The sequence below is a fragment of the Papio anubis genome, chromosome 3 (genome assembly GCF_008728515.1).
Source record: "Papio anubis isolate 15944 chromosome 3, Panubis1.0, whole genome shotgun sequence".
In the NCBI taxonomy this organism is placed as follows: Eukaryota; Metazoa; Chordata; class Mammalia; order Primates; family Cercopithecidae; genus Papio; species Papio anubis.
This window is the reverse complement of record NC_044978.1, coordinates 80189756-80210524: the sequence shown is the minus strand read 5'-3', so window position 1 is coordinate 80210524 and position 20769 is coordinate 80189756. Positions and strand designations below refer to the sequence as shown.

The 20769-nt window shown below is 36.4% G+C and overlaps 1 protein-coding gene and 1 long non-coding RNA gene across 30 annotated transcripts in view; one reads left to right on the top strand and one right to left on the bottom strand.

Moving 5' to 3' along the window:
- Positions 1-20769, bottom strand: part of COL25A1 (collagen type XXV alpha 1 chain) — a 505896-nt gene that overhangs the window by 71999 nt on the left and 413128 nt on the right. For 27 of the 29 annotated variants that reach the window (XR_001902741.3, XR_647184.4, XR_647185.4 and 24 more), the window contains 5 exons: positions 19844-19870; positions 17377-17421; positions 10365-10397; positions 9884-9919; positions 4865-4909 (listed from right to left, as the gene is read on the bottom strand). Coding sequence is in view for 25 of the 29 variants with exons in the window: in XM_021938695.2 (XP_021794387.2) it covers positions 4865-4909; positions 9884-9919; positions 10365-10397; positions 17377-17421; positions 19844-19870 (186 nt within the window). In the remaining 4 variants the exon portion in view is untranslated. The remainder of the gene's footprint in view (positions 1-4864; positions 4910-9883; positions 9920-10364; positions 10398-17376; positions 17422-19843; positions 19871-20769) is intronic. The other 2 variants (XM_017958948.3, XM_017958951.3) reach the window with 2 other exon arrangements.
- On the top strand, positions 703-20242 carry LOC110743309. Its single transcript, XR_002522148.2, has 3 exons — positions 703-3146; positions 13365-13474; positions 19864-20242. It is a non-coding gene; the product is annotated as an uncharacterized LOC110743309 (long non-coding RNA).

Sequence of the window (20769 nt, the reverse complement as noted above, 5' to 3'; positions counted from 1 at the left end):
TATAATTTTTACGGCATTACATCTCCCTTGCTCCACATTCCCTCCTGCCCCCCCACCTTTTTTGCTTTCTGAATATGGTGAAATAAACTGGTGGTATACGTTTTTTTTTTTTCTTTCTTTTTGAGATGGAGTTTTGCTCTGTTGCCCAGGCAGGAGTGCAGTGGCACGATCCTGGCTCACTGCAGCCTCCACCTCCCAGGTTCAAGTGATTCTCCTGCCTCAGCCTCCCAAGTAACTGGGACTACAGGCATGTGCTACAACACTTGGCTAATTTTTGTATTTTTAGTAGAGATGGGGTTTCACCATGTTGGCCAGGCTGGCCTCAAACTCCTGACCTTAACTGATCCACACACCTCGGCCTCCCAAGTGCTGGGATTATGGGCATGAGCCACCGTGCCTGGCCTGGTGGTACACGTTGAAAGAAGGAAAAGCAAGTGCTGAAAATCTATATTTATTTATTTATTTATTATTATTATTTTTTGAGATGGAGTCTTGCTCTGTTGCCCAGGCTGGAGTGCAGTGGCACAATCTCGGCTCACTGCAACCTGTGCCTCCTGGGCTCAAGCAATTCTCTTGTCTCAGCCTCCTGAGTAGCTGGGACCACAGGTACCTGCCACCACGACCGGCTAATTTTTGTATTTTTACTAGAGATGGGGTTTCAACTTGTTGGTCAGGCTGGTCTCGAACTCCTGACCTCAGGTGATCCACCCACCTCAGCCTCCCAAAGCGTTGGGATTACAGGCGTGAGCCATTGCGCCCAGCCTGAAGATCTATATTTCTGAAAAATGTCTTGGGTTAGATAACATTGACTGGGGCCTGGAGAATTTCCATCATTACAAGTCAAGGTTTGCTTTTACTTTTCCTGTGAACAGAACCAGGAAGGAGAACATTGAAAGTGCCATGTCCTATGCCCACAACACTGTGGTTCTTCATCCTTTGTTCCTGGGATACATTTGGGTTATAGGAAAGGTGTATAGTGTGATGTCATGTTTGGAGAAAAAGCAGGTGATCCTGACTTCTCTTGAAGTAACATCCACTGGTGACTGCAAAGGAGTTTTCAGAATTTACATTTACTAACCTACAGAATATACAGGGCTTTATATCCTACAGGTTAAAATTACATGAGGAAAGACTGTATAGAACATGTGTGCAACCAATGTTTCCAATATTTTGAGCTGCCCTGAAAGAAAGAGATAACAATAACCCAAACTGCTACAGCATTACTACATGCTTGGCAATATTTTAAGAACTTTACATGTATTAGTGCATTTAATTTTCACAACAACTCTCTGAGTTATGGTCAATGAGTCCCATCTTATGAGAAAACTGAAGTACAGAGAGATGATAGAAGTTGCCCCACATTATGTTATTGATAAGGGGTGGACAAGGATCTGCACATTACTGGTCTGTTCTGAAGTCTGCTCTATCCTGCTTACTGCTAGGGTAACATAACCATAAAAAGGGGGTAAGCAATGTACTTACGTTTTTCAAAATAAGTGTAGAGAGCAAGGCCTAAGAAAATAGGAACTTAAAATCTTACTCTTTTATGTAGTATCAGAAAAGCTGGTTACAATAGTTTTACCCATTAAAAATATGTGAAGGCTTGTTTCAGAAACTAATTTTCTGGGCTCAAATCTTATTCCAGAAGATCAATGTCTGCATGGTACATTGTATATAATTTAATTTTCCCAGTTGAACATCGTGACACTATATGAACCATGAATGCACGAAATAGGAATTCCAAATATCTTCCATATGGTAAGAGGACTTTTGGATACTTCTGCAGGAAGCTTAAGGGTAGCTCGAAATTAAGTTATGCCTGTTCTTAGTGACTTTTATTATGTATGCCTAAGGTATTAGCACTTTTCTCTGAGTGGGACCCTGAGGTGATAGATAGATGAGTCTGCTGTCTGTATTTAGGCACTTTGCTCATTTCCTGAGAGCTGTGGAAGGCATGTGGATGCTCATTAAGTTTCCCACCATTCCCCGAGAGCAACAGGTGGTGAATCAAAGCTTCCCTGGTATGTCATGGCTGGTTTCCTCAAAGTCTTGGAAATAACCGATGGCATTCACATGCTCTCTGTAGCACCAACAGATAAGAAGGAGATGAATAGCAACAGGAAGTATTTCCAAAGCATAAACAAACACACAGGTCTAGGAAGATTATGAGTAAAGTGCTTGCTACCACACATTCTATATCCATACATGGTGGTTTCATCTTTTAAATCCTGTTACTCGTTCAAACTATGAAATCATAGTTAACTGTCCTGTGGTGGCTACCTAATAGAAGAAATGTAAATTAAAGGAAAAAAGAACATTTTAAGTTAAGAAAACTATGTCATAAAATTATAAGCCTTTAACTCTACATTTATAAATATCCAATGACCAATAGTTGTGATGTATCTTTAAATTGTCTCCTTTTCAAAATTACTAATTTATAGTGAGCACTGACTACATTATAAGGAAAGCGTATCTCCCACATCCTGATTAGAGAAGACAAAGCTTATTAACCAAAAACAGAGCCTAAGATTTAAATCAAATACCAGATAGTTACCCAACAGTACTTGGTAATTATGTAGACGAGTATCTCTAGTGATTGATGAAAAGAGTTTTTGTCAATTAATAGCTTCTTTTCACTATAGTCAGCAGTCAATGAGAGAAAAACAAAAGAAAATATCAGAGCTACCTGACCTCGACAAACTCCATCTGGCCATTTCCTATGACCCGAGGAATAAAAGCGTTTGCTAGAGGTGGCAAATCGTTTAACACCCCTCTCAGCTTCAAAAAGCTCAAAACATCCTGACTAGTCCACAGATGACTAGGCAAATTCCCAGGATCCAGTGGGATATTTTTGTGATGGAGGATATAAGACTAAAGTAAGATGATAAATAGTATAATCAAAATTGCTTTTTTTTTTTTTTTTCCTTCGGAGGGAAATAATCAACTTCACATTCTCAAGTACTCTCTCTCTCCAAGAAAGTGCTTCAAGCTCAGGAGAAGGGACAACTGGATTTCAAAGTACAGAGGTTCCTGTGAGAGAAGCTGATAACCCGATCACCTACAAGCATTTGCTGCAGGAAACTGCTTCAGCCCTTCCTAATGCCCCTCCTTTTAAATGCCTTCCCCTTTATTTATAATGCTACAAGGTTAGTTTTGATTAATGCTGAGTATCACTTTCTTATCACTTTAAACAAATAGTTTTAGATCTTTTATGACTTTCCCATTATTTGTAAAAAGCCATCTTTGTGTATGTGTGTGTGTGTGTGTGTGTGTGTGTGTGTGTGTGTGTGTTACTAAGGAATGCCATAATTTAACTCTATAATATGAAACCACCTATTAATTTGTGAAGTTATTTTTGCTAAATATCAAATGATAAGGAAGTGATTTCAACTCTTTAGTAAACTGCTGTCATAGAGTGTGACTTTTTCACCAAAGAATCCAAAGACTAAAAATCTATTAAAAGGACATATCTGAACTTTTATGATACTAATCTAGAAACATCAAACAAAAAGATAGAACTAAAATTGCTGAATGCCAACCAAGAAGACAAAGCTTTCATGTCTATCAATTATACCAAATATACTCATAAAATATTATATATATCATATGACCTCTGGGAACTCAATAATATATCTATCCTAAAATCATATTATTTCACATAACTCACACTCAAAGCAGAACCTTCATAAAACAGTATACACAACTCTCACACGAGAAGTAGGCATGCTAACTTTATTTTCCTTTTTTAGAGATGGAATCCCACTCTGTTGCCCAGGCTGGAGTGCAGTGCGTGATCTCAGCTCACTGCAAGCTGCACCTCCTGGGTTCAAGAGATCCTCCTGCCTCAGCCTCCCGAGTAGCTAAGATCACACCTGGCTAATTTTTTTTGTATTTTTCAGAAAGACAGCATTTTACCATGTCGGCCAGGCTGATTTCAAACTCCTGACCCAAGTAATCCGCCCGCCTCGGCCTCCCAAAGTGTTGGGATTACATGAGCCACCATGCCTAGTCTAGGAATACTAACTTTAGAATGGACTAATGTACAACAGAGATTGATTCAAAACTTTGTAAGATGAGAACAACAAAAGGAAAATGTATTTGCATTATGTTAACCCCTATTAAGTAGTTCTAGAATATATCTTAAAAGTTTTAAAATAAGAAGCTGATTTTAAAGGAGCAACTATATCTGAGGCAGTAGAACTTTAAGCCTTGTCAGTTACCATGTAAACAATTTCAAACACTTTTTAAAAATGCTTTTAACATTTTTAAGTGGTTTACACCCATTTAAAACAAATGTTTTCAAACTAAACTTTAAACAATTATTTCAAAAGATATTTAGAAAGTCTATGGGGACAGTGTATGTGTTGGGTCAAAATATTTTAGTAATATGATTTGTACTTTGCACTGATAATTATTGAGAGGAAGTAGAAGATAAATGTTTTAAAGGGATTATTATAATGAGTGAATCACAAAAACAGCTGCCTAAATGTTAGATTTATGGGGATGTTAAGACTCTAATTCTGATCAAAATCTGATAGAGTCTTAAGAATAAAATTAAAATGTGAAGGTAAAGAGACATTTTAGACTTTAAAGAATTCCTGTGACTTCAAATGAAGTGACATTTATATTTATTTAAGGGGCAATAGTAAGTTAAATGGAGAAATAAACAATCCATTTCGCCACGGCAAACTTGAGGTATCTGTGCTTAATTTTTAATTTAAAAATTTAGTTAGTTGAGATGGCTGGAGAGTACTTAGAGAACAGCATTTTATTTTTATTTTTCATTTTTCCCTATTTTTTTCCAATTTGGGTGAATCTCATAATTACAGTTCTGTGAAGCCAAGACTGTCCGTGCAGTATTTACCTTTATCCCCGGAAGTCCAGGAAGCCCAGGAAGCCCTGGTTCACCCTACATAGGAAAATCATATAGCATTATAGAATGATCTTCACTCAGTCACAATATCTGGAGAAAAACATGGCAAATGTTCCTAGCTCAACACTTTCTGCAAAGATAAATAAAAAAACCGTCTACTTTCAAAAAGTTTTGTGAGATTATACAATTCAGTCAACTCTTGATTTAGAAATGGGTTGACCACTTCACAAATTTTTTGGGATTTTCTCTCTTCCTTTCAGTTCACTGCACATTGGTATCACTGTCAGATGGCGAGAAAGAGGAGTCAAAAAAGAAGAAACTCCCATATTTCATTATTTCTTCATTAAATGATTTGTTGGGGAGGCTCAATCTATTTGCCCAAATGAAGATAATGTGTGCATTTCAACAATGCATCCTATCGCAGTATTCCCTCACCTTAGATAATCAAGAGTTGGCTGTATGAACAGATGGTCACATCAAAACAATATTCATTAAAAGTCTTGCTCACTTAAAAAGTATAGTAAGCTTTCCTTTTCATTCCTGAATGATGAGAAGAAAAATGAATACTTAAGATTAAACCTAACTCCAGTCTGTATTTCTGACAATTGTTGAGTCTGAGCAACCCTGCTTAGCAGCTTAGGGCTAATGGTACTATGCAGCTGTTGCTGAATACAGGTTTGAGATTAAGTATTACATTTTGGGTGAGCATGTTGGAGTCAAGCTTAACCTTCTCATTTTCACAGAGTTGTCTACATTATTTTAAGCCCAAAGAATGATAACAAGAGGTTCCATTGCTTAGAAAATCTCCTGAATTCTACTAAAGAAGTATAAAGGAATCTCAGGAGAAAATGAAAGTCCTCTCTGTTGGACTGAAGTGACTATTTTTTTGTGGAAATAACATTTGAAGGCAAAAGGGTGATACTATTTCATGATGGCCAGTTAGTGGGATGACAACTAAAAGACAGAGGAGCATTAAACTAACAGTTAAGTGACAAAATAAAGCATTTCCTTTCATCTAAATGCTTTAACAATCCGCATTTCAAAGTACATCCACTAAGTCCAACCAGAAAGTATTATTACTTTCAAATTATGAAACAGCATAGTTTGTTCTAGTATTATCACAAAGTGATGTCTGAGACTGCTTGTTAAGCTGTGTGATTAGACCAAAAAAGGACAATGGTTTTCTTGATGATTTAGGTCAAAGTTACTTCAGGAATGCAAAAGAAAAATGATTCTGTCTGAAACGATAAAATGAAGGTTTGCATTATGAACAATAAGACTAAAATGAGATTAAGCCAGAGGAGAAAGGCTGATTATTAAGAACTTGTTATTCCATTCAAAGAATGTCCAAGTAGTTAAATTTCACACAGATATAACATTATATATTTGATCTTCTTTTACTTTCTCTTTTACCTTTCCATCAATGAGTTTAAGAGGATCCAGTGAAAAGAGTTTGTATATATTTTTTGCTGAAAATTCTTTTATATTAAAAAAGTATAAGGCCCTTGAAAACAGTAAATTGCAATAGAATATACAACTAATAGAAGTAAACATATTGATGGCAAATCTATAGCTTTGTATGGTTTCAGAAAAGTCCCCCAAAACTCATTTTTGAAGACATTCCATCTGAAACATTTGTGGAAATATGTAGGTTGTAACATTATTGTCCAACAGGTGTTCTCGTCATATCTTTCCCTCCCACCAAATGAAAGGATTGAATGACTACTTTAAAGAAAGATACTTATTTAAACATGCATGCATACATAGACACCCACCCATATATTTAATCAAGAAAAAGATGTGTAAGACATTATGGAATATTTTATAATGTAGATTGACTACTTACAGAGATTGAGCATTTAACTTTTCTCCACATCATATGTGTACTATGTATGTGTATTAAGTAATAAATATATTTTTTAGTGAACAGATACTTTAGAAATTCTTATTTCTCATAGTTTTCATATTTCATAATTTGACCTTTCCAAGTTTATGTTTATTAGTTGATATGATGAAAGATTATAATACATGTAATGTTACCCTTTGTGGAACACCGCCTAACATTTTTAGGAAGACATTTTTTTCCTATATAAATCCTCTGTCTTTATACCATAAAAGGTTATCTTCTAACTAGGATAAGTGTGTCCAACCCACAGCCCACAGGCCACATGCAGCCCAGGATGGCTTTGAATGTGGCCCAACACAAATTCATAAACTTTCTTAAAGCGTTATGAGATTTTTTGTGTGATTTTTTTTTTTTTTTAGTTCATCAGCTGTTGTTAGTGTTAATGTATTTTATGTGTGGCCCTAGACAGTTCTTCTTCCAATGTGACCCAGGAAAGACAAAAGATTGGACACTCCTGAACTAGGCAATAGCTTTTCAGTTAACTTCTCCATTCTTGCCTATTCCTTGGTTCAGGGGCTTCTCTCAAGAACTCAATTTGGGGATGCACAGCCCAAAATTTGGGATCAGATCTTGGTCATAATTAGGATTTGGTTCATTATCCCATTCAAAGGGGATATCAAAATAAATCAAAAGTGTAACATATCTGTATAAAGCTTAACCTTCAGGTTTAGACTTTTGTTTTTTCCCCCTTCCTTTCACCTTTCACTCTCCATTACAGGAGAACCTCAAAATCAGGACTCAGCCTTCACCTCATGTCCCTGCTAGAGTGCTCTATATATTTCTAGAGAGTTTAACTGTGAGGGGCCCTTCTGATAGGAGATAAAGTAATTTTACTCCTTTAGAATTAAAATATTTATTTTAAAAAGATGTGGGAAAATTAGGAAGGAAAGAATTAGGTGATGAAACACAATACTTATTTTATAAATCTACACACTCACTCTACAAGCACATATATACACTCCAACTCACACATCAATCACATAGTAAACTCTTGAGGCTATAAAAGAAAGAAAATCCAATGAATTATTCCTACATTATGAATATAACTCTAGATCTCAAACTCTCATGCTGAAAAAGACCACACAGTGGAAAGCTAACTGATGAGTTTTTTGCTGTGTCACAATATTCTGTACTTTTCTGGGGTGTCTCTGACACAGGAGCCTAAGTGCCAATGAACCCCCAGCATTGTTCTGCAATGGAGAGGAAAATGCCGTGGAAGATCTCTTGAAGCAATTCTGTACTCAGTTCAGTTTATTTCTCTAATCTACATCAGCAGCAAGCATGGACATACTTTACTTTTAAATCAACGTTGGGCTAAGTATTGCCAAATCCCGATATTAGACAAAGGAAGTCATAATATTGTGGGAAAGTGGGATTGTATCAAAGGGTAGAATCTGGCCTAAATATTAATGAAAAAGACGATGCTCACTTTAGGGCACATATTCATTCAGGAGAACTGTAAGCTTTTAAGGATTCTGCCCCTTCTCTCAATATAGTTTAAAACTGGTTTTTAATGCAATGCAAAGGAAATCCAGTGTTCCCATGTGTAAATCTATAAACTTCCAGAATGAATCTAAACTGTATTTCTAAGTAATCATTATGATAAGGCAACATTTTATTAAGTAATTGAAAATCTATTTGAATATTCCACTCTGAAAACAGTGAAAACTATACAAGATTATAGGAGGTTTGTTTTGGTTTATTTTTTAGAGACACAACTGTCTTACAGACTTTTTAGCAAATCACGGATTTGGAGAGCAGTAAAAACTTAGACTTTAAATTTGAAAGACTAAAGGACCTAAAATTAGATTGTCTGAGAAGATCAGTTGCTTTTTCAAACCAAAGCAGACCATGGATCTCTGCATCGCTAATTCCAAATTTCTCAAATAAAGAACTGATAGGAAATCTTAGAAAATAAATAGTAAAATTTGCAGAGTTCTGCTAGGCTCTTTGAAAGAGTCTCAAGTTTACTTAAAATTGGGCCTAATGAGTCATTGCTTAGACTCTTAGTTTTAAGAGAAAAATCTGTTTTTAAATTAGAGAAATGTTAAAAGAATGTGAAAGACCTCCTCAAAAATTATGTTCATCCTAAGTGTTTAAAACGAAGTAATTATCCTCTCAATGACTTCAAGAAGGTGGAAATATTATTTTACTATATCTTAAGGTTCTAAAATACAAGAAGGGATTTATTCTCTCTTCCCTTTTCTGCTAATGAGGCAAATTTTATTTTTCTATTCATATGTTTATCTACAACATCAGCTACTGCTAGACAAAAGCAGAGTCATGATCTTTAAGAGATTTACCCTAATATAGAATCCACATTTACTTGCTAGCTACATCTGTGGTCTAAAATCTGACTGTATAGGCATCGATATCCAAATGCTCAGATAATAAACTGCTAGCATGTGTTTCCTGTTTCAGACTCAAATGAGAGTATGAATCTAAACAGATTCACTGCATGCCCTCTAATTTATTGCTAAAATGACGTACAAATGCAAAAACCAAAAACTAATGTATCTATAAAATGGTATGACTAGTGCCTCTAATTAAAATTTAGTTCATTAACAAATTTAGTGTGTATAACACTACTCATGGCACAAGTAGATATAAGTCACATAAAAAATTATCGGTATGGAAGCGTTTGCAATGATAGGAAAAGGAATATAATTCATAAAGAATTGTTCATCATTATTGAGACAGTTTAATGACAGTTAGATAGAAACAGCAAAGCAACACAGCCAATTATAGACTTTTTTCCATTAAAAAGTTATTTTAAAAAAGATAGAAACATGCAGATTACCATTAAACATGCAAGATAAATTGTTGGCATTCCAACCCACCTGATCTTTGTTAGTTTCAAACAGCTAAGTATATGCAGACTTTATTTCATAAAGCATCCTTTTACATGTATAAAGTTTGTTTGCACATTGTGCTATGGTCATCATCAATAACTTTTCAAATGCAAAATAACCAATAACACTCTGTAATGCAAAACATGAAAACCACATCATTTTGTAATAATTGTTTTCATATTACACAGTGGATGGTAGATATAAAATGGTGAATATGAGACAGTAAGAACACACTAGAGATAGAGATATTACCTTTTGCCCTGGACGACCAGATTCTCCAGGTTCTCCCTGGCCAAAGAAAACCGAAGATGAAAAAGATGGTCTTACAAGAATTTTCTAAAACCTTTAGGCCTCTGGGCACCGTCACAGGGATGGCCTACTCCCCTTCTGCTACCACATGTCTTTTATTTCCTTTATCCCGCGACTCTACATCTCATTAGACATACTGATTTAATTTTTTTTTTTTTGCTGTAAATATACCTATAGATCACATATAGATCACATTTCCATAAAAACCAATCAGAAAGGGAAGAGAATGCAAGACTTCTTATTTAAACCTCCATCAAATTTCCCACGGATATTCCCTATTGCTTTTGGAAGTCCAATTATTGCAGGAGAATAGGAACAGAGAGATAACCACCTAAGTTGCTAAAAAGGGAGAGAAAGTAGAGGCCTATAAAAATAAGAACTGTAAATCCTGGAGTACAACAAACACTTGCAAGGTTATAGTTACCTTAATTCCTGCAGCAGATGATCCAGGGTCACCCTAAAATGAAACCCAGGAGAGATTATGCCACAAGTTATGGGAATAGGAAACATCACAAGCACCCAGAGAGCCATTACCAACACAGGTACTCAAAGGGTACCTCATGACTAGTGGGCCTAAGTATGCTCCATAAGACTTCGTATCAATATCTCAGCTGTTAAGATGTCAACATTTCCAAGATAAACAATGCACTTCCTAAAAACATGAGTTTACTTCGCATGCAGATACATAAGGACTACATTCTGTGAAATAAACATAAATATGAATTTCTTCCCTGGATACAGTGCTAAAAATACATTGTGAAGCAATAAATTACAATTTAGGGATATGGAACTTTTGGCTTTCTCTATTCCTGGAATTTATTAATGCCATCAGCTATCATTTACTGGGAGTTCTCTAACCCTTTTGCTCTTCAGCAAGTCAAGGTTCAACAGATGAAGTCAGAGGTTAATGATGTCGAGTTAGAAAAAGCCACGCAGCAGATCAGTTTGTTTTCCTCATGAAGCACTGTCACAGTTACAACGGGCACGTTTTTTCCAACTTTATACTTATTTCATTGTAACTCAGGCACCAGGAAGTTACAGGATGATGGATGACTTGTGGGTGAGGCGGACACATGTGAGCTCTGAGAGAAAGTCTTGAGACAGAATCTGTTTTTTAAAAGGCACTGTATTCCAGCCAGATTTCGTGGAGTGTGAATGCTTCCCTAAAGCAAACGTGTTATAAATAAGCAGATAGGAACTAATGGGGAAAATAATATGGAGGGTAGCTGCGAATGTTGCTTATTTCTGAAATGAGGTCAGCAAAGGGCCTAGAATTTTAAGTTCCTTCTAGCCCTCTCTGTCTCATGAATACGCTAGAAGGAAAAAGAAAAGGTCATTTGAGACTGTCAAGAAAATAGAAACAGCCACAGGAGGGAGGCACATATTGGGATTTCCTCAGCTGTCTCATCTGTACAAATGCTCAAGGAGCTCCAGGGGCCCATTTCCTTGTTCTAGATTCCAGAAGCTCCTCATCAATCTCTTTTAGAGACAGACATAAGGCCTCAGGCCTCTGTACACGAGCCACTTGCCCAGCTCCCTCAATTTCTCTCCCCTCTGTCCATGGCTGGCACTTTCTCTCTTCAATTCTTGGCCTAACTGGCTTTGTCTCAAAGACCCCTTCACCAACCAGCCTAGACACATCAGACGCATGCCCCTCATGCACACATCTTACTCCGTAGCATCGTGGTCTGTTCATGTCCACTGCAGCTTACTTTCTAATTGACTATTTATGTTTCCTGCCAATTCATTGTCTATCTCTCTGTCAGACAGTTAGTTGAATGTGAGCAGATTTTGGATCTATTTTTATTCAGTGCCCTGGCCCATAGTATATGCTCAATACATATATGGTGAATGAATGAACAAATCTCAAAAAGAATTTTTAAACAGGTTAGTTTTCAGGGATCAAAAAGTAAAATTCTTTAGGAAGGGAAAAAAAAGCTTAGGAAAGAGAAGGAAATAGCAAATTAGCTTGTTAAGTAAACAGATAGTTATGTGAGTTTCTTTGACATCTATAATTGCTATCCCTCCTGTTGAAAATTAAAATGTAACTAAACATAAAGAAGAAGAGGACCCTAATACCGTCTTACTGTAGAATGAGACTAATTTCTCTTGCCAATCATTAATATCCAATTGAGTTCCAAATGGGAAGCAACATAAATATATCCAACAAAAAGAATACTTATTTCTACTAAATTAAATCTGAAAGCCATCAGTATCAGCGAAAGCCATCAATGAATCAGGTTTGCAATATTTTATACAATAATATCTTTGAATTCATAAAAGCAATTTTGACTCTACAAAGTTCCTACTTTGTCTCAGTTAAACCTCACAAAACTCTCATGAAATAAAGGGGGCAGATATTATTATTTCCATTTAATAAACAAGGATATCAAAGCAGCTAGCTAAATGAATTTGGGGCTTCCTAAATTCTACTGCCATTTTTTTTTTTGAATAGAAAAGAATTGTTGGCTTATTTCATTTTGACAACAGGACATAAAGGCTGTAGTAAACTTGTAAATACAAGGAAGCTGCTTGTATTAATTGTAGTTTAATTCAATATCTTAATGAAAAGCATCCAGATAATCCCTAATGTGAGTAAAGACTAGATTTAGTTCTCATAAAAAGTGGATGGAAGGAAAAAGACAGTTTCTTGAAAGGGCAATATATTTGTGGAAATCTGAGCAGTTCCGTTTGATGGACAACTAAGAGTGATTTTTTTTTTCTTTTTTAAAGACTTAGAACTGTGAAATCTCAAGGAATTTTTACAACTTTTAAGTGGTAACATGACTGCTGGAAGACATTTATAAGTTAAGCATTTTAAAGGATAATGCTGCAAGTAGTGGAAATAAAATAGTGTGTGTTTATAATCCTCCTTCCCCACAAAGTGAAAATGAATACTGGATTAAAGTAGGGGGAAAAACCCCAACTATGTCTTAAGTACACTCTTAGCTTCGTAAGTCAGTTGGCTTGGAAATAAACATTTCTACAGGGTAAGTTATAGATGAGGAAATACTATAAGAAGATATTTTAGATAAATGAATTTGACTTTACTATGTTTCATTCAAGCATAGTTTCCATTTTTGTTTGTGATTATTTTCAAAACAACACTCAGTAGATAATTATATGTGTGTGTTAATAAGGCACATGTGGATATATGAAGTGAATGTAGTGACTTATTTTTATCATTCGTTAATTCATTCAACAAATACTTATCAAGCACTAATTGTGTGCCAGACATATCTATTAATAGATGCTGAGAGCTGGGAGATAACAGTAAGCAATGCAGTTACAATCCCTGTCCTTGTCCTGCATTACAATGATCATTTTCTAATATATGTAGTGCAAAAATATTGTTGATGGAAAGCATGAATGAAAATTTATTTTTTTTCTTTCTTTCCTTTTTTTTTTTTGAAATCTGATGTAGGAAGAGACTGTCATGTTTGGAAAATTCCGTGTCACTATGCATGCACAGAAGACGCGATAAGCAAATGCATGGCTATGAAAGGAATTATAAGGAGTGCTGTGGAGCATATAGTAGGTGACCTACCTAGTCCAGAGGAGACTGAAGACTGCTCCAGGGAAATGACTTATAAATTAAGTTTACAGTGGACTGAAGAATGAGTAAGATTAGAAAGTAGAGAAGTGATGATGAGGAGTCGGGGGAGGAGGACAGACAGCAACAGTATTCTAAATTATGGAAATGATGTGTGCTAATTAGGGAAGGCCCGGCACCGATTGGTGCAGGAGTGCCCACTGGGATAGGCCTTCAGGTGTGATTTTAAGAAAAGAAGACAGTTTGGTTGGCTCTAAATATGATGTGGCTTCTGAAAAGGCTCAGAGGATGCAAGTCAAAGATGCATTTTCATACTTCATACTTCATACATGCATCTTTGCTATGTAGATGTGAAGTATGAAGATGAAGACAAGTGTGAATACACATAGGAATGGAAATGGGGGAGAGGGGAGCAAAGAAAAAAAAAAACAGTCAATGCTAAGAAAGCAAAGGCAGAGCTTTTGAATCAACAGACAGAATTGTGAAGAGTAGAGTGATATGGCCAAACCATTTAGTGTGCAGCACAAATACTCCATTTCGCACAGGGGAAAATAGATAAGAAATCAATTTCTTGCCGGGCGCGGTGGCTCAAGCCTGTAATCCCAGCACTTTGGGAGGCCGAGGCGGGTGGATCACGAGGTCAGGAGATCGAGACCATCCTGGCTAACACGGTGAAACCCCGTCTCTACTAAAAATACAAAAAAAACTAGCCGGGCGCGGCGGCGGGCGCCTGTAGTCCCAGCTACTCGGAGGCTGAGGCGGGAGAATGGCGTGAACCCGGGAGGCGGAGCTTGCAGTGAGCCGAGATCGCGCCACTGCACTCCAGCCTGGGCGACAGAGCGAGACTCCGTCTCAAAAAAAAAAAAAAAAAAAAAAAGAAATCAATTTCTACATTTTTTGGTGGGGTTAACACTCCAAAGAGTGGGACATAATCCTTCGACAGTAACTCTACACATGGCTGAACTCCGTCTTTGGCAGGTTTATGCTCTTAAACCTAGGGTGTACCATGATTGTTGGTCAGAGTGTGCTGAAGTTGCTGGCCACAAAGAAAACCCAGTCTAGTGGTTTTTATAGTTCCACAGTATTTCCAGATGATCAGTCTGGAAAGGTTTAGATTACTTTACCATCCAAAGGCGCTGAGTTGAATCAAAAGGAAAAAAAAAATCCTATTAAAGTCAATCAATGATGTAATTTACTACATCAATGGCAGAAAAGAAGGATTTTTAAAAATTTTTACATCTCAAACTTGGTAAACGATGAATGAGTTTCACATACTGTACACAAAGGCCATGAGAAGAGTGTTTCCAACATGCTGGAAACAAATTATGTGACAGAAGGAGGAAATGTTTAAAAAACACATCAAAAATTATATTGCAATTACAGCATTCTTGGGATAAATGCTACAGGTCGGATTACATATTATACACATTACAGATTCCTATTTACAATCCCCTGTTTAGACCCATTGAAGGTTTATAGAAATGATTTCCGTTTTAACTGAAGCATTTCTTATACTTAATTTCAGCTGACTAATAAAAGTTTTTGATAAAAAAAGAAAAACAATCTAGTTGATTTCAATTTCCATGTGGGAAGAAAAGCTAATATTTATTGAGAGTTTATTATGTGTGAGTCAGTATGGGAAATGATTTGCATTAATATATAAAATAAGAACGGTATTCCTTTGAGATGACCTTGGTCTTTTCAAAGAAAAAAGCTATTTTACCATTGTAAAATTAAATTGCAAAAAATTTAATTTTACAATATGATTAAAGAAACAATTTTTGTCCTACATTCCAAAAATGAAACTTTAAAAAGACATCGTTTAAGCATAAAATTCTCTCCATAAATCCACACAGGCATAGTTCAGATGTAGTATAAATTTTTTTCACTTGAAAAAAATTGCCCTCTGTGTAGAATATTTCCTTTCTTTTAAGTGGAGCTTGGTAACTATGGCCAAATTCAGTTGGCCACCTGCAAGACCCAGGAGCTAAAAGTGGTTTTTAAGAATCAAAATAACAATAATATTTCATGACACATGAAAATTACATGAAATTAAAATTTCAGTGTCCAGAAATAAAGTTTTATTGGAACACAGCCTACTCACTTGTTTATGTATTGTCTATGGTTGCTTTCATGCCATAACAACAGAGTTGAGTAGCTGTGACAGAGACCACATGGCCCACAAAATCTAAAATATTTATGTTGTGGCACTTTACTGACTTCTGCTTTTAAGCAAAAACAAGCAAGTTAGATGTAACACCACGTTTACATATTTAGGGTTTCAAATTTTGACTTTGAGAGTAATCAGGGTATATCATTGGTCTCATTTGTATTAAACAGATTCATGCCATATTTGATTGCAGCACGATACTTAAAGTTGGCAGATAAATAAAATGGGCCTATAGCAGTGATACTCAACTGTGGGTGGGTGGCTTTGTCCCAGGTAACATTTGACAATGCCTGGAGACATGTTTGATTGTCACAACTCAGAGGTGCTATAGGCATCTTGTGGGTAGAGGCCAAAAATGATGCTAAACATCTGAGGGCCCCATAACAGAGAATTATCTGGCCCCAAATGTCAATAGTGCTGAGGTTGAGAAACACAGATCTATAAGAAACTGAGAGCCCACTCTAATTTCTAGACTCCTTGAATATAAATACAATTGCTACTTGGTGACATTAATTCATTCCTACCACACATGCCATATTTATATTAATATTTATGAGAAGAAAAAAGATAAATTTCTTTTTATTTTGTGGCTATGTTTTTATGACTAACCATTATCCATCTGTACTGTAATAATTTTCAAAGTGGAATAATTTCCAAAGTCTCAACTGTAAGGTTAAATAAATACACTTTCATCACTCAATTACTTAGCCTGATTTAAATTAAAACCCATCTGACTTTATTCTATTTTCAATTTCTTAAAAGATCTTCTTAATCCTGAAAACATAGCACAAGTGAAGTATAACAACCTTCCTATGTCAGAGTATCTATAAAGTATGAATCCAAGCAAAAGCTGTAATGATAGACTGAGGAAAAATAAGAAGAGAGGAGGCAGAAGACAAGCCCCAAAGCTACTGCAGTATAAATGCTAGTAAAGGTTTAAAAGACCCCTTGCCCAGGACAGAATACGAAGCCTGACAAAATATCCAGATTTAGTGGAATTTGAATTGAGGTAAATTTTCAAGACTGCATTAGAGGGTCTAATCAAGTGACATTAACTTATAATCAAACTTTTCTTTTCCTGTTCTTTTTAAAATTATTATTTCAATGGGTTTTGGGGGGAACAGGGGGTGTCTGGTTACATGGATAAGTTCTTCAGTGGCGAGTTCCGAGATTTTGGTGCACCCATCACCCAAGCAGTGTACACAACACCCAATGTGTAGTCTTTTATTCTCAGCCCCCTCCCACACTTTCCCCAAGGCCCCAAAATCCATTATATCATTCTTATGCCTTACAATCAAACTTTTAAATCTCATTCCAATCCTCTGACATGTTCTCTCCTGAAACTGGTACAAACTGCATCACTTTAGGTCTCTATTTTCATATCCCTGAGTATAAGGGAGCATCCCATTTACATATGAATAAGTGTTTTAATTCCTTGAAAGCCATATTGCTGAAAACTTAGCTACACATTTTCTATAATTTTTGATATATCATTTTACTTTGAAAATGTTTTAATTTGTGGATAGGAGCTTGTGGAGTAATCACCTTTTATAAATCAAATACTTAAATGTTTTCTAATCTTGGAGAACGATCTCTGACCTTTTCATATTTAGCAACTCTCACTCATCTCTCTAAAAATCTCCCATCTTCGTATAACTTGAAATAAAATTTCTTGCTGATATATGTACCCTTTCATATCTTACAAAACTGTACCTTTTCACCTGTGTCACCTTTGGGGCCATTCTCTCCAGCGTCTCCCTGAGGAGGGGAAACAAGTGACACATGTAAAATACATTGGTGACATTAAGCAAAGAGTATTTTCATTATTTTAAGCTTTCTTTCATGAACACTAGATATTAAAATCTGTTGCAAATGCTCTATAGAGCTAACGTATTTATACTTGACCAGTTGTCTGATATCAATAAAAGAAATTTTACTACAACGAACATGGCTGAACAGTTTTAAACTATTCCACAGTATTAACAGAAGACACTTGCTTATCTATCTTCCAATGCCTTATTTGGGCACCTAAAGCCTCCTTAATTCTGTCTCTCCTCAAAGCTCCACTCAAACAAAGGTTTTCTTCTGACAGTTCCCTGAATATGCCATGGGCCTTACCACCTCTGAGTCCTTCTTCATACTATTTCTGTCACCTGGATCCCTCGCCTCTCTTTCCCTTTCCATCTGTATAAATCCTGCCTTGTCTTCAAGCATATCTCAAATCTCCAGGGCCTCAAAGTACATGACAGGGCCCTCAAAATCTGTGGACTGAATATTTATTTATCTGGGCCTACATGGTTTGCATTTGTGAAATGAATGTTTTATGCTTTACTAGAAAAATTTTAAAAATCATAGTTTATGCTTTTTTGTTGTTATTTTTGAGACTTCCCATGCCTGTTCCTTCACTGACATCTCTTTTTTGCCTACAGAGAAATGCATTAGGGAAATAAAGCATTCGTTTATTATCCATGCTTTCTTCCTTCAATTCTGAATTCTTCAATATAAGTCTTACAATATGTTATGTGGAAATGTTATGGACTTTGGAGCCAGGGAGACAGCCCAGTTCCAGCACCTACTGGGCAAATGAGATTCTCTTTGCATCAGGTTTCTCCTGTGCAATGTAAGGGAAAGGATAATTTACACAGTTATAAGAAATAAGTGCTACACTGTGTGGAAAGCAACTAGGACAGTATCTGGCACATCATAAGCTATTAATGATACCAATGCATTACTATTCACATATTCCATAGGCTGGAATGCAGTCACTTTTCTATTACTTAAAAAGTTTCTCAAAATAGGACAGAAACTATTGATCATAATTTTCTTGGGAGAGGGGAGAAAGGAAGTTGGAAAGGGAGACTTTCACTTTTTCTCTGTATTTTGCTTTATTCTTTCAAATAAGCATGAAGTCAGTCTGCTTGGGCATTTGTTTATGGTGACGAATACACTGCGGCAGGCCACGAGAGCCTGGGACACTTTCTCTAATGAATGCCTGGTATGGTGCCGATACTGCTCTTTTTCCCTCCTAAATTCTATACAAAAGAGTCACCCAGTGACTAATTAATTTCAAATTAATTACCATGAACTGATTGGATGCTAAATAAATGCCCTAGTAATGTGTTATGAGGGACCTTTGATAGGCAGTTGATTTGCATGCTTTTTATAAAATTGCACAAAAATCCCTCTATTAAAAAACAAAACAAACAAACAAACCTTCTTAGTAGGGAAACTGGCTCAGAGTAATTGCAAAGCGAAGGGTTTAACTGAACTGCCCCCTCAGGAAACTGCCCTTTCCACCCACATATTTTGCTACCCCTCCACTAATGATTTTGTTTTCTTTACAATGTTGAAAAATACAGTTGTAATCAAGAATTTTTCTTGATCTTTAGATAAACTTCTTTTGAGATTAGAGGTTATAAAACTCATTTGTCAGAAAGACCATATCACTTACGAAGAGCATGATGCAGTAACTTGGTAGTTTCCTACTCAGCATATTTTTCAAACACTATTAAAATAAGTAGCATGAGAACCAGGAAAATAAGTATCATAACATGCAATCAGAGCTTAAAAATAACCAGGACAGGCCCAAGTAAGGAAAAGAGTCTAGGATAATTTAACACTCTGCTTTTCCTATTTCTCTTTTTGGTTTTTATGGGAATTCTTTGTGGGCAACCTTCAGATAATTGCTGCAGGTAAACATCTGTATCCCTTTAACCTAGTGACATCAGAAGCAGTAGAGAGAGATGCGGGTGCTTGGAAAAGTATTAGAACGGCATTAGCAAGTAGGCAGACCAGATTTTGCAGGCCTAAGGATTTTTGAAACCCATCTAAAAGCCTGATACACAATGTTTAAATTTGCTCCCTTTCTCTTCATTTTTAAATATTTGTTCTGAAGGTACATCGGCACCTTTCTCTTTATTTTTTAAAAGTTTTTTTTTAACCCAAATTTTTGTCTATACATAAGAATCACACTATTTCCTCCTTCCACTAATTAACAGTTTGAAAAAACACAGGGGTCATTGTATCTATATCTATATATCTATATCTATCTACCTACCTACCTACCTATTAATCTACCCACCCATCCATCCATTCACACATACAGTTTAGTTTGGGTACTTCTTTGGTATGCTGCTGGTGGGGAGTAGGGAGAGAGGAATACAGGCAGAATCATTCTTACCTTTTCACCTTGTTCTCCAGGTTCTCCCTGAGCAAAAGGACAGAGATTGGGTGACATCACATCATAAAACATCTAATTTTATGATCCTTATTAAACAAAACAGATATTGAACTTACTAGGTAAGTTATGCATGACACTTTCTATTTTGGCTACATGTAGTTGCTATATGAAAACAAATGATAAAATGAGTTTCCTGGAGAATGTGAGCATGAATATCAATTATCAAATGTAATCTTAATTTTTTGCTTTTATAGCACTAAGAAATGTATTTGAAGATTATCATCCAGAAACTGGCTTTTGGAGCACTAAGGAGAATGATGGTGTGGCAATTCAATATCTTTTTTTTTTTTTGAGACGGAGTCTCGCTCTGTCGCCCAGGCTGGAGTGCAGTGGCACGATCTCGGCTCACTGCAAGCTCCACCTCCCGGGTTCACGCCATTCTCCCACCTCAGCCTCCGAGTAGCTGGGACTACAGGCGCCCGCCACCACGCCCGGCTAGTTTTTTGTATTTTTAGTAGAGACGGGGTTTCACCATGTTAGCCAGGATGGTCTCGATCTCCTGACCTCGTGATCCACCCGCCTCGGCCTCCCAAAGTGCTGGGATTACAGGCTTGAGCCACCGCGCCCGGCCTGGCAATTCAATATCTTGAGCGGCTTCTTAGCGTACAATTTTCATTCTGCTTAAACTCAGAGTTAGTAAGGTGGACTAGCATGTTTTTCTGAAAATCCTTTTATTCAAAGCATTTCCTGGTTTGTAGATCATTTCAAGGTTCTAGGGTGCCAGGGTAGCTACCCAATCTGTCTTGCCCTAACATGATCATAAACAGTCCTAATATTGAACCCCTTACAATATCATAAACTCTCTTTAGCTTCTGGTAACCAGCATGTTCCAGATCAGGTATATTTTAGGAGGCACCTTCAGGAAA